Here is a 13839-nt window from a genome sequence, read left to right on the forward strand (position 1 = left end):
ATCCATCCCCCTCACTGGCAGGATTGAGGAGATGATGACCTGGGCTCCCAGACCCTTGACCACCATCCCCAGAGCTCTGAAATCCTGCTTGATGGTCTCCAGTTTGCCCTTGGTGTCATTAGCGCCCACATGGAAGAGCAGCAGTGGGTAATAGTCCGAAGTGTGGACAAGCCTTGGCAGTCTTTCCAYGACATCTCTCACACGAGCCCCTGGCAGGCCACAAACCTCTCTAGACATGAGGTCAGGTCGGCAGATAAATGCCTCTGTCCCCCGCAGCAGGGAGTCCCCCACAACAATCACCCACCACTTCTTCCGGGCGTTCTGGCAAGGCACAGGGTCTGTTGTCCCAGGTACCTCCCTTGCAGCCATGCCCATCTCCTCCTCATCCTGGAGGGCACTAAACCTGTTCTTCAAAAGCAAGTCTCCGGGAGGAGTAGGAGCCTTTCTCCTCCCATGAGCAGTGACCAGTTTCCAGCCTTCTTCTACAGTGTTATGATGTACCGTTTCACACGGCACAGAGCCCTCTGGCAACTCCACTGCTGTGAGGGGTTGGGACTCCCGAAGCTGCACAGTCTCCGAGAATACCCTATCTCTTGCTCCGCTTCTCAGATGCTGTGCAGCCTACTGACCTCCTCCTGTAACTCCCTTACCTGACGACACAACTCGTCAACAGCAGCACACCTCCTGCAGGAGAGCTGGCTGCCAGCCCAGGCCTCCCGGAGAGGCCCCAAGCACTCCCTGCAGCCTGAGACCTGCAGCTACTGTCAGAGGGTCTGTCTGGGTCCCAGCCTCTGACACAGCAACTCCAACAGCCACYGGGGAACGCACTCTGCGGCGTGTCACAACCATACTTGAGGAAGCGTACACCACAGGGAACAGAAAYGAAGGTACCTTCGTGCGCCCTTCCGCACAAACTGCTGCATCTCTTTGCTGCCTCTGTTAGCTGTGCTCTGGGCCTGGCTCTTATATAGGCCTCTCCCTAGCACTGGCTAAGAGGGTGCTTGACCYGCCCTAATCAAGGGCCACCGGGATCAAAGGCCCCAACTCCCTCTGGTCAGGGGCAACCAAGAGAGCTCGTTAGCAGCAGCCACTCCTAGCTAAAGTTTTTCCCAGGAGCTTTTCCCAGGAGAAGTCAAGGCCTCCTGCAGTTGTCCTTGCCTAGCTTCCCCTTTCCTGTTCACAGCAATCACCTTCTAGTTCTTCGGGGGTCCTCAGAAACCCCACAACTTCCAACAAGATCCTCAAGTTCTAGTCAGAGCCCAAACACTGCTGCGCAAACTGCTGCGTCTGTTCGCTGCGCTCTAATTCCACCCATCAAGCCAAGTGCCAGGTGCAAGGCAAAGAATGGTGGAATAGTAACATGATAACAGATAGAAAGGAGGAGAATTAAAGAGAAAAGCAGCAAAATTAGGGAAGAATGAGTCTCAATTTTCTGAGAAAAGAACAAATGCTTCCAAGAAAATGGACAGATGTGTTCTAAAAACATGGCTTGATCACCCTGTCATCCTGCTGGGTAGAGCTGTAACACTGGATGTCCTTGAAAGTCTCTGTGATTAAGACAAAACAAGCCAAAAGTGATTAAAAACCAGAATCAGGAGTTGTCTGAATTCTGGGGAGAAAAGCAAGCGCCAGTACGAGTCCAAAGATTTGTACTTATGGCTATAAGATCTGTCTATCTATGTATGAAGGTCCCTTTGCATATTGGGGCTAAACTGCAGGGTTTACTGCACTCACGCATGAGGRCCCAATCGGCTCATGCCTGAGCGCCCAGTTAATTTATGCCTGAGCGCCCAATTAATTTATGCATGAGCAGCCCCATTATTTCACACATGAGTGCCCCATTAATTCCCATGCGAGCACCCCATTTACGCCCCCCCCCAAGTTCGTGCATAGGTGCCTGCTGAGTACAGGAGTGGGCACCTGCGAGGCTGCAGCCCATGGGGCAACCTACGGTGGACCAGGGACAGCAAGGAGCATGGAGGAGCCAAGGAAAAGCAGCAAGAAGCGCGGAGGAGCGGAGGACAGAAGCCGTCACACACACGACCCCAGCCTCCCGCGTTGCCCATCGCCTCGCTGAAGGAATTGGGACGGACAGAGCGTAACCTGCGGTGAAAACAAGGGGACTGAGGCCAGGAAGCGGGGAGGAGAGGTGTTTGGCTAACTTAAGCCTGGGAAAGGGGCAGGAAAGGTGTATACTTAAATGCCTGTTTAATTGTTTTTGTTTGCTTTTTTCTAAATATCCAAATTAGTGATCAGAAGTTTCTGTTAATTGGCAATACATTAAATTGAATAAAAACTCCCCAACTCCCGACTGTTTTGCCGGTGATGGCATACACATGCTGAGAAATGAGGTAGGGACCCAGGCGTTGAACCACAAAGGAGAAGGCACCCTAAGGAATCAATTTATGTTATCATGTAATCTGCTTGGGAGATTAAAGAAAGCAGGGCAATAAAGCGTTGTAATGAAAAAAGCTTTATAGTCAAAAATGCGGGTCATAGGGAAAAAAACACACATTAACGTCAGCATATGATTGCACCACACAGACAAAAATCAGACGCTGCTAAAAAGATTACCGTGGTAAATTCTGCACTAGAGAATTTTTCTCCCATGAAGCCTGACTTTAGCTGCAAGCAAGAGGGCGACAAGTGTAAGAAAGCAAGGTTCAGGAACAGCAAAAAAGCGACATAAATGGTCAAGATGCCCTCCTGCCCCTGTTCTCTGGATACAGGGATTCATCTCAGGTGGCCGCAGTCCCCTCCTGAGATCTGCGAGGAGCAGATGCATCCTGCCTCCTCCCCACATCCGGCACTTAATGCCCAAATCCACTGCGCCACTTCCCAGCAAAGGAGACTTCTTCCAGACTAGAAAATCCCCTGGATGGTCAAGATTAAACTTGAGCTACTCACTGCCACCTGAGACATATGAATTAAATGAAAATGGGAAGGAGAGAGGGGGAAAAAGGAGAAAGACAGACACTGGATACCCCAATACCAGCTTGTCTTTGCAGCTAAAATCCTGACTGAAATTGAGGAAATCAGAGAGGAACTGAGTGAGCAGCTCACTGCAGGACCAAACCTCTAAATAAATGAAACYGTCATAGAGTAAGTCAGTATTATTTATGTTTCTTTTAAGAAATAGAATATATACTCAATTAGGCACCATATGAACTTACAAATACAATTTGCGCTTCTGAACTTTTTTCTTCATTTTACAAGGATTATTTCTGCCAGCTCTGTTCTGAGCATATAAATTGTTATCCCAGCAATATAAATTGTATAAAGGAATCTGAAAACCGTAATTCTGGCACTTTAACTGAAGGCTCAATATCAGCAGAAATTCTGCCAATCTGAGACTTAATCTCCGTGCCTCCATCCCCCAGGAGGCCTGTGGGGACTGCCTGTGGCTATGACATTACCCGGAATAGCCCAAATAATGTCTAGTGCAAATATTGACGATGCTTCAGCAGGGGCACTCCAGGAAATCTCATCAAGTATAATTCTGTACTTGGGAAAGGGTGGATAACATAGAGACACAAATTCATAAGCCCACAGTTTAACACCAACAGTAAATCAAGCCTGAATAGCAAGCAAGCCTGTGACCTGCTGGAGTAGCGGTCTGCTCACAGCAATGGTCCTGTATAACGTGTCATGTGATAGTATAATTAAGCAAATTAACGTTGCTTTTGAATAGCACCGCCAAGTCGTTACCCTGACCCCAGCATGGCTGAAAGTGGTACAGTTTATTCAACATAAAATTTTCATCAATCTTTCTTCTGCTTCCCTTTCTCCCACCCCCAGAACTGCTATTTCCTGAAATAAATCACTTACATCACAAGGTAACATCTTCTAACATATTCTTCCTCTATATAAAATAGGTACATATTGCCCTTTGGGATGTCCAGAGGCATTAGAAAGCAAGTCGCTTGTAGCCTGGTAGGAATCACAAATCCTCCACACATCCTTACCATCGAGAGCAACACCGTGCCCAGCTTGGATGGAAGCAGGTTAAGCACCACCACCTCCTTGTATCTGCAAATCCCAGAAAACAGCACTATATTTTTCCAAATATTGTTTGCTTCCCCTTGACCTTATTTAAACTGCCATTGATTCTGGACTGCTGTTGTTGTACTGGGGGAAGCTGGTTTGTTTGTTTCTAATACATTACAATAATAATAAATATATCTTAGCATGTAAACTAGAAACCTTTACAGCTTCTCTGAGTCTTATATATTACGCATTGCTGTGTTGTGAATAATCATATTAAGCACATTTTTCTAAACAGCAATTGGAAACATTGAAGGTGAAGACAAAGAAAAGTGTGGTAGGAGATTTGTGAATGCTACACAAGAATTTAAGCACAGGGAGATCTCGGTTAAACTTGCGTACGAAGAGATAAAACTGAATATGCAAAAAAAATCATTTCCAGGCATTATGGCCCGTCTCGCACATTGGTCCCCTCTCTGAGACCACTCACAGCACACACCACTAAAAGGCCCTGTTCCTCTGTGCTTTTGATGTTAGGCATAATATTGACCCGGGCCCCCGGTGGCCTGAGTCCCAGCCAGCTCCATCACCACCTCTCCCTCCACGACCACGAGCCAGCTGCAGAAAGACTGAAGGAGAGAAGAAATTCTCTACAAAGCGTAATGCCTTAACAATCCTGCCATCRATGTCTTTGCATTCACAAGTACACCGTACAGCAACGTCCACCGCTAAGCTGCCTGAAAGAAAAGCCAAGGCGAGAGAAGCCAGAGAGCAGCCGAAGCGGAAAGCTTTATACCCAACGTCTTTCATTAACTACCCGAAGATGTGAGTATGGCTCTGAAAGAAGCAAATGGCTATGTGGTCAAGCATTTTTGCCAGGAAGAGCATGCYGATCACTAGAGTTAGCAAGGACCATCTGCACTAAGGCCATCTGATGAGCCCCAGTAACTTCACAAGCTCGTTCTTGCTACTCCCACTTTGTTAGGCAACTCCCAGGCAGCATATGACACTGACAAAAGACATTACCACTTTCAAACGAAATGTAAGATGTTTCTGTCTACATTACATTTGCAATGATAATTACTTGGAAAATAATACAGGAAAACCAAACAAAAATCTTCCATTAGTTGGGGCCTTATTATCTCTGACCTCAATCTCGTTTGCTGATACTGCCCATCTTTTCATAAAATCCTTCTATCATTATTAGCTATAATTTAAATAATTACTGGGCAGTAAAAAACTGCTCAAGCATGGCTCTCTAATCTAGCAATTAAGTCCACCTGTAGTGGTGCAGTGTTTCCTGTGTGCATGACTATTAGTGCATTCGAGTATTTTACATTAGGTGCTATAACATCACCAGAAGAGACTGACGGATACAGCCTGTAATTAAGCCACACTTTGATAAGGGCAGGAAAGTCTATCCAAGCTTCCTCAGACACAGGTCCAAGGTCCCATGTCCATCAGCCTGTTAGTTAAACATAGGATATATTATCTCATCACCAGTTACTTTGTTGTGGGGGTTTGGGCTGTTTGTCTTATTTTAACACAGTTATTATTTTTAGCTAACTCCATTCAGATGACTGACTAATTAGTTTTAGATTGACCAAATCTACATATTGATTTTTATTATTATTATTTTTAATAATTAGAGTTTAGCCAATGCAGGAACCTCCYGGCTCATCCTCGCTAGCCCTCTGCCATGGCAGATAACCACATCATTCAGCCTTTCTCATGGAGGTATCATGGGCCATCTTAGTATTACTCAGGTTTAGCTCRCTGGGGAATTAGCAAAAAAAGCTGTGACAACAGGGAGGCGACACGAGTTAAACATCCGCCAGGGTCCCAGAGCCACTCGCCTCAAGCTGAGTCCCAGCCTGCACTGCTAACAGCAACCCAAAGAGTTGCATCCAAGCCAGGGCAGGTATGCTAAAAAGTACCATTTCACCCAAGCGCAGTGTAGAAAATGCATTCCTCCTAGGCATTGTGATACATGAGGCAAATTAAATATTTTTCCATAGCAAATAGATATTAGCATGCTGGTAACTCCGCGGTGCCTGGCGTGACTCGGCTGGTAGGCCTAATTAGGTCATGGAGGCACTGCCGCTGTTCAAACAACATGAGTTGTAACAGTCTCCTTTAGCTAGCGATTTTCATATCTTCAGCTAGACGTGATTGCATCCCATTATACTGTGCCTCATTGTGGTCATTCATCCCGATTTGATATCTCTGTTGTGTGGTTACTCCTGCAGAGAAAGTTTTGGATTTTATCCAAACAATGGGAAATTTTGCCCATTTAGATTACCTAAAGCTGATAACCTTTCTACTGGAAAGTTCCCATCTGGCTAAAAATATTGCTACTGCATTTTGCAGGGATGTGATTCCTTTGCAAATGACCCGCCGTTACATTCCAGATGCAAAAATGCAAAACTTCTTCAAATCCTTCGCATGAAAAAAAAAATCAGCTCTTGATCCAAATCACATACATATATAGAATAGTGTTTAAATTTGTCTTTGGGTAGCTGTCAAAAATGGACAGTGTCAATGTATTTTTTTCCCTTGGAAATGAAAATACCTTACTTAATGATACAGTAGAGAGCTCTGTGAAATCCCTATACAAATACTATAGAATTGATAGCAAAGTTTTCTGCCAAGTGACTCAATAGATTGATATTATGTATTCCACAGTGTGTGGGCCATTATGACAAAGTATCATACTATTATTAAAATGATTCTTTCATTCTCTCTCATATTTTACTCAAGCATTATATTTTATGCATATAATATGTATGCATAATATATAATGCATACACATAAATATGCCTCAAAAAATTATACATATTTAGTCTATATATTATATATTACTATATTGTATCGTATCATATTATACTACCTTGTATAAGAAAGATTTACTGAGCTAGAATCTAATTCTGTGCTGCAATATGAATACTTGTCCACACTTTGGAATAGAAGATTAACAAGATTAACATYGTTTTAAAACAAAAAAATGTTATACTGTTTTACAATAGCCCCACTTAAAATAGAAATGCACCTTCACTCACGGTATCGCTGACATAATAATACAGGGCTGATGGTGAAAAATAACTGGTTACTTCAATTATTTGCACGTAGAAGGCAATCTTTTCAACACAGTGAAGTTCTGAGGTAATTACAGGAAGGCTTAGTAAGGTTGGTTATGAAATGAAACCATGGAATAAGCAAATAAAAGAGCAAATAGGAGTGGAGAATAAACATCAGGAGAACACAGGTAATCTCCCCTAGTTTGCTACCCCCAGTAATCATTTCTGTATTTCATGCAACTTTTTGTAATCAATTGCACATTTTGTAATTGCACATTTTTCATTCTATATAAATGGACCATTAATCAAGTTTGCCYATCTAGTCCATAGAAAACAAATGTATTGATCATTAGTTGGTACAAACAGTCATAGCTTCTTTAAAATTAACACATCTATGCGGTTTCACACATGCCATCTAGCTCCAGAATTACTTTAGAAAGAKCTCAAAACACAATACAGCTCAAGCAGAAAAAGTGGTTAAAGCATCCTACCAGAGGGCTCAAAGACGACCTGGTTGGCAGGATGCGGGCCTGCCTCTATGGATGCCACGGGGCCCAACTTCCGAACGTCCCACAGCTTCAGCACCCCACAGGAGTCACAGGAGGCAATGGTGTCACCCTGTCAACGTGGGGAAAAAAAGGCATCACCTCTGTACGTTCGCAAAGAAGAAAGCACATCACAGTGCTGGATACTCACTGATGCCAGACATCGTAACTGCGCATATTTAAATAAATGCAAGGTATTGTATGTTAGGTTATCAGTCTCTTGATGACTATGCTCAGCTGAAGACCAACAATACTATGAGACAGGTAGGTCAGGACAAAATGCAAGTGAAAAAGAACAAAGAGGCTACCTCAAATTCTGATACTAGCGTCCCTGAAGAACATGGATTGTGCTCATATTTTGTCTTCTCACAGAGACCAGGAAGGGATCTTTAGCCCTCATCTTTACTTCTGCCTACTCCTGTTGTTAATGGGAAGCATAAGATTCGTGCAGAACACGCACTACGCTATGACCGTACGTTCATTAACAGCCATGTCAAGGATAATCTCACGTCCTGCTGAGTCAGAAGCACACAGGGACTCTCTATGTAAGGAAAGCTAAGACGACCGTGCCTCCCATGCACCTCTGCAGTATTAATACCAAACCCAATCAAAAAAAAAGGGCAGAAGAAATTTGAATATGCGACATGAACCACCGCAAAAGTCAGTAAAGGCAGAGTCAAGGATGTCAAAACATAATTTTGGTTAGCTAATTGCTGCCACAATAACAGAAAACAAGCACTAATTACCAATATAGAAGCATCTACTTGTCCTTTAAATTTCCTAAATAAAGATTCAAAGTACAGGGAAAGCCAAATCCCCAAACCAGCTCTGCTAGTGCACATTTGGAGTTATCAAAGCCAACATAAGCTTTTTCCAATTTGTACAAGGGTGTGAGATTAGAGTGTAGGATATTTTTTTAAAGGAGAATCACAATGATACAGAACTGAGAATCAGTTAAAACACTGTACTGTGTCTATGACTTTTTTTTTTTATATTTGGTTAATTTTTATTTCTTTCATGTAAATAACACATGCAAGAAAATGTGTGGGGTCATCTAGCAAATAGAGGAATTAAGATCTGAAAGTATCCATTGCCTTCTCAAGTAGAAAGTAATAGCYTGCAAAATACTATCACAGTATAAGTATAATGCAATCTCTAGGTTCGTTTGGAGGAGAACTGAAATGTCAAAACTCCAATCTGGCTTGTTACAGGGATGAATACAGAGCAATATGAGAAAGTAATCAGTGCTTCGAGATCTAGCCCRCAACACATAAGCTCTCAGCACTAATTATTTGAGATAGATTTGCAAAAAGCTCAGTGACCATATCTACATCAGGCCTCAACCTCCTGGTGCTGATGAATGCCTGATGAGTGCCAAGAATGCCTTCGTTTAACTCTCTGTTCAGCTGTGCCAGCCTAATTCTCTTTCCTTTCATCTGGCTCCTTTCACAAAGTTCAGCCTATACAAACTACAAGGTCAAACAAAAAACCCCAAATACGACAGCTACGCTCTGAACTGCGGCATAGTTTGAACTGGATCTCAATAAAGCAAATTTGGAATGGAAAAAAAAAAAAGTGATCATCATGGATACAAGACTAGAAGAGTCATCAAATCCAGTCCCCTACTATTACAAGTAATACAAGCAATCCCTTCAGCCTGACCTTCAGTGAAGTTAAACATCCGTATCTCAGCTGAGCAGAGATTTCAGTGAAGCTGGCATACTGCAGCAACAAAAAGTGGGAGGGTGGGATGCGCACCATCAGGTGGGATTTCTTCTTTAGTTAGGTCATACTCTACCGCTTGAGCAAAGGGAAGAGGAACTGACTACGTGCATATAGATAGATCTCGATGTTCCTCAATTTAATTTCAAGCTTCTGGAAAAGATTTCCACACCTCACCATCCTCTCTTTTCTCTTTAAAGATGATGTCCATCATTAGCAACAATCCATTTAAGAAATCGCAGGTATCCAATATACTCATTATATTACAACCTCTAATATGACTTTGACAAATCTGTGTATTTTACTCCTGCTTCTTTCTGTCCATAGAGGTACTTTAGTTGATAGCACTGTTTAAATTTTGTTTGGTTTAGACTATGCTTGTCTTCAAACTTGTTTTGTATCTGTCAAACGTGCTTCAATTCAGTAAATGCTCCTTAATTACAGCTTAGGTAACACAGTAATTTGGAACTAGATCAATTGACAGCCCATGTGGGTAAGAATGCACATAACCCAAATCAGCGTAGTTACTGCAGACACTTCACTCAGTGCTCTGCAACTCCTCCTGATGTCATTGCACTTGTATCAATGAATTTTCAATATGACACTTCTCTCTTAAGTACTAGTGTGATCCAGCTAATGTATCATAATAACACCAAGAACGCTTCACTGAAATAGATATTATGCAAATATTGGTCAGACACTGTCCCTGCCTCAAAGMGACTGCAGAGCTGACTTTGGCTTTCCCACTGGCCCTGATGAAGGGAGAGTTAATAGTTGCATTATTATGAGGAAAATGCTCTGATCTACATTGACTACAGGTTCTCCCTTCTACGAATTAATTTTGCTACAGAAGCTACAGGAGCAGTGCTGGGGAAGCCTGGCACTGGAGCAGGGTGAACAAGCAGGAGGAGATGGTCCCGCTCCAAAGGGTTTGTGGTCTTTCTTAGTGGCAAGATCAACTAGCTCTTATTGTGCAAAGTCAGCAGACTTTTTATCAGTTTCCTCCCAGACGCCTGGTATAAACATAAGCCGTGCATAAAATGAAACACAAAAATAGCGTATTTTACTAGACTGCTGTGAAAAGGCAGTGGACCGTACCTGCAAACGGAACGAAGAAAGCACAGGCTTCTGTTGGAAACACATCAGCACATGCCTACAGGTATTTTATCAGCCTCGGCATATTCTGTTAGCTTATTTTTAAATGTGTTTATTAATATYGATACCTATGCAGCTGCTACACTACAAGCATAACCAAAAGGATTTTGTAAATGACCCAGCTCTCATATTTGACTTCTTCACTTGATGTCATTTCTACTACCTACCTTCTCTAAATCAAGTGAGCTGGAGATGTGGGATAACTTTTGGGTAAGGACAAACAACCCAGGAATGTAGCTGAGCTTAAGGCTAATTTGAAGCTACATGCTATTTAAAGAAGAAGAGGGGATAAGTCATATGTTAAACTAACTCATTTGCCTCTGGCCATCAGCCACTTTCAAAAGCTTTAAAGTGCAATCATACTGAATCCTTATAAGAGCTTTTGTTTTTTTTTTCCTTTTGCAGTTATTTTTGTTATTAATGGAAGTCTTAGTCTTCCTGTTAGTTTTCTTCTTTTTGTTTCTTGCCACACTAAAAAGACTGTTTTACGATACATTTTACTGAACAATAAGCTGGACAATCAGGGCTGGAGTGATTTTCCTGCATGTGAAAGGAGGAGACAATGAGATCCAAGTCGGAAATGTGGAAAAGCAGTGCCGATTTCAGTTGGATTCTCATTTACRCTGCGTTTTATGCCGCAGCAGAGGAAGCTCACTTTTATTACTCCACCTAGTCAAAGAGCGCGTGGCGTGATTCGTAAAACTGGCAAGCTGTTCTTCCCGTTCCATACAAACAAGCTTGCACTTTTTTGAGTGCGCATGCTAAAGTAATTAAATAAGAAAGAGTCTCGTTAGGAATTTATGCAAGTATTCAGTTCGCCTGGATTCAAAGACTGGTTCTCTCTCAGTCTCCACATGACTTTGCAAGTCCTTTAATTCCCATAACAGTCCCAGATCCCAGCTCTTTAACTTCCTTGCTTTCTTAAAGCAGCTCTTCATATACAGAACATCTCCCACTAAACAGCAATGTGCAGCCTCACATACAACATGATCCCAGTCCTGAATGGCACTTACAAACCATTGTCATACAAATAATTGTAATATGAAGATTATATTTACTGATCTCAATACCAGGAATTAGCATATTTATATAATTTCCAGTAAGCTTGTTTAAAGCTCTACTTCCTTCTGTTTTGAAATCTGCATTTCTCCTGTAAATATTAATGATGATTAACAATGGCACTAATCACCAGGTAAACTTTCAGTAAATGTTTCCTGAAAATTACTGTATCTCACTAGCAAAAATGATAAAAATCTGAATAATTGTGTCTCTTCCTTATTAATGCACCTCTAGATTTACTGCTGATAGATCATTGATATCTGAATTGCAATCAAATGGCTTTATCTAATTTAGACTGCAACAAACTCCTCCCAGRAGCATTTTCTTGAAAGTTTAATTCTGCAGGTGGGTCAGCAGTTGTTTTGTGGCATTCTGCAAATACTTTTAGAAAGGTAAAATAGGGAGTGAATGAGTAACACTCATTTTATAGGTTTGGGAATGTTTTTAACATGCAAGATGATGAGGTAATTAAACTGAACCCACAGCTAGCAAAGGCAGATGCAACAAGTCCATAGYCAAATCAAACTCACAGTCTTTTGTGAGACTATACTGAGATTTTCATCAACCTCAGTGGAAACAAAATCAAGCTCTAGCATCCCCTTTGCTAACTGGGATGAAGTTTGATTATTATTTCCTGTTACTACTGGGAATCGGGTTCACCTCAGCATGACAAAGCATTCATGGAAGAGAGACTACAGTGACACCTATGCTGCGTACATACAGACATGCCCAAAGCAGTTGAATTACACATGAAGGCTAAGGACGAGCCGCATCCCGCAGTCCCTGTTTCCCCATCATCCAGACCCATTAGCCTTCATTAGCTTCCTCATGGAAACACGTTACCTGCAGCAACACAGCAATGAGTCTGGATTAGCCACTGGAGTAGTCAGCAACTTCCCCAGGCAGCTTTGGCCCTGCTGTGGTCGATGCTGCCCCGATGAGCTTGTTATCAGCCTTTGAACCAACTGAAAGCAGTTTGTCCTGCAAACGCGCAGTGTGCACAGAGCAGATGTGCCTGCGAAACTCCCTGCCATTAAGTCCCAGTAGATGAAATGGCCATACAAGGAATAGCTTCAGCTGTCTCAAACTGAGATGGACTAGAATAATTTGCATTTCTAAGACACATCCTGTGGGACACATCAGAAGTCACTTAACTATACCACCCTTTAATATGCCTTAAAGTGAATATTTTTAAGAGGAATCATTATCTCCCACATTTATAGCACGAAGCACATCAGAAACCTGATGAGTGTTATTACCTCAGGCCTTGTTGTAATGCAAAAACTAAACTACAGTCAGAAAAAATAACAGGGGGCATAGATGGCAGACAGTCCCATCGCCTTGCATGGGGGGAACTGGGATTTCTGAACAGCAGTGAGCAAGGGTAGAGGAATCTCAAGGGAATCCAGGCGGAGGCGGGTGAATCTGCCGGAGCTGTGGCAGGGAAGAGAGCTTAATGTCCAATTAAGCCAAATGAATTATGTAAAATATGATAAAGATGGAGGGAAAAATGCAGATRTAATCCATTATTAGACTGATGACTAATCAATCACCACCCATTTTTCAAATATCAGGCTTAAATCATCCTGGTTTCAAAAGAAAATAGTATCACCTTGGAAAGAGATGAAATTAACTTAGCCTGGCAAAAATGCAAAGTTACATTGCTTACCATTTCTAAAGAGTAATGGTCTATTTTTAATAATTATTTTCATCAAGAGTGTGTGTGTGGTGGGGGAGGGATGATTAAGGGTTACTTAGAGCCAGTGCCAGTGTTTTTCCATCTGCTTTTTACTAGCCTTTTTTCAACTTCTCCACCATGACCAAAGCAACAAAGCACCATCTATCTCTGAAGGCAACCATAGAAGACAAACATCTAGAGCTCAGGCAACTGGGATCTGGCCCTCATTTCTTGCGGCATTTTTTAAAAGCTCTGATTAGCTGACGTCAATTAGTGAGATTAGCTCTTCAGGAGGTGGGGGGGCATCCAAGATATAACTGTGGAAARAATCGCCTCCAAGAGCTTCCCTGTTGGTTTCTGCAGATGAACTCTCCAAATTTGCCAGCAGTTGTGAATGAACAACTACTTATTTCGGACCATCTAGCTGACGGCTCAGACTGGTGGGATTCACTGTAAGAATTTATTCGGTTATTTTTGCCATATCTGTTGTGATCACCGTGCTAACTTCTGCCTTGATATTGYGGCTCAGGGTGCAGGTTTTGAAGGTTACTGACTGTGCGCTGCGGGGCAAGAGCAACCTCCTTCTCTAACCCTCCTCCGTGTGCGCTGTAAGCATTGG

General features: G+C 42.5%; 1 protein-coding gene across 1 annotated transcript in view; it reads right to left on the reverse strand.

Annotated features, from left to right (window-relative positions):
- The window catches only part of SPAG16 (sperm associated antigen 16), a 413089-nt gene that overhangs the window by 97007 nt on the left and 302243 nt on the right, over positions 1–13839 (reverse strand). Inside the window, exon 14 of the mRNA XM_026087987.1 lies at positions 7553–7679. Coding sequence (XP_025943772.1) covers positions 7553–7679 — 127 coding nt within the window. The remainder of the gene's footprint in view (positions 1–7552; positions 7680–13839) is intronic.

Source organism: Apteryx rowi, unplaced genomic scaffold (assembly GCF_003343035.1).
Source record: "Apteryx rowi isolate R43461 unplaced genomic scaffold, aptRow1 scaffold_12, whole genome shotgun sequence".
In the NCBI taxonomy this organism is placed as follows: domain Eukaryota; kingdom Metazoa; phylum Chordata; class Aves; order Apterygiformes; family Apterygidae; genus Apteryx; species Apteryx rowi.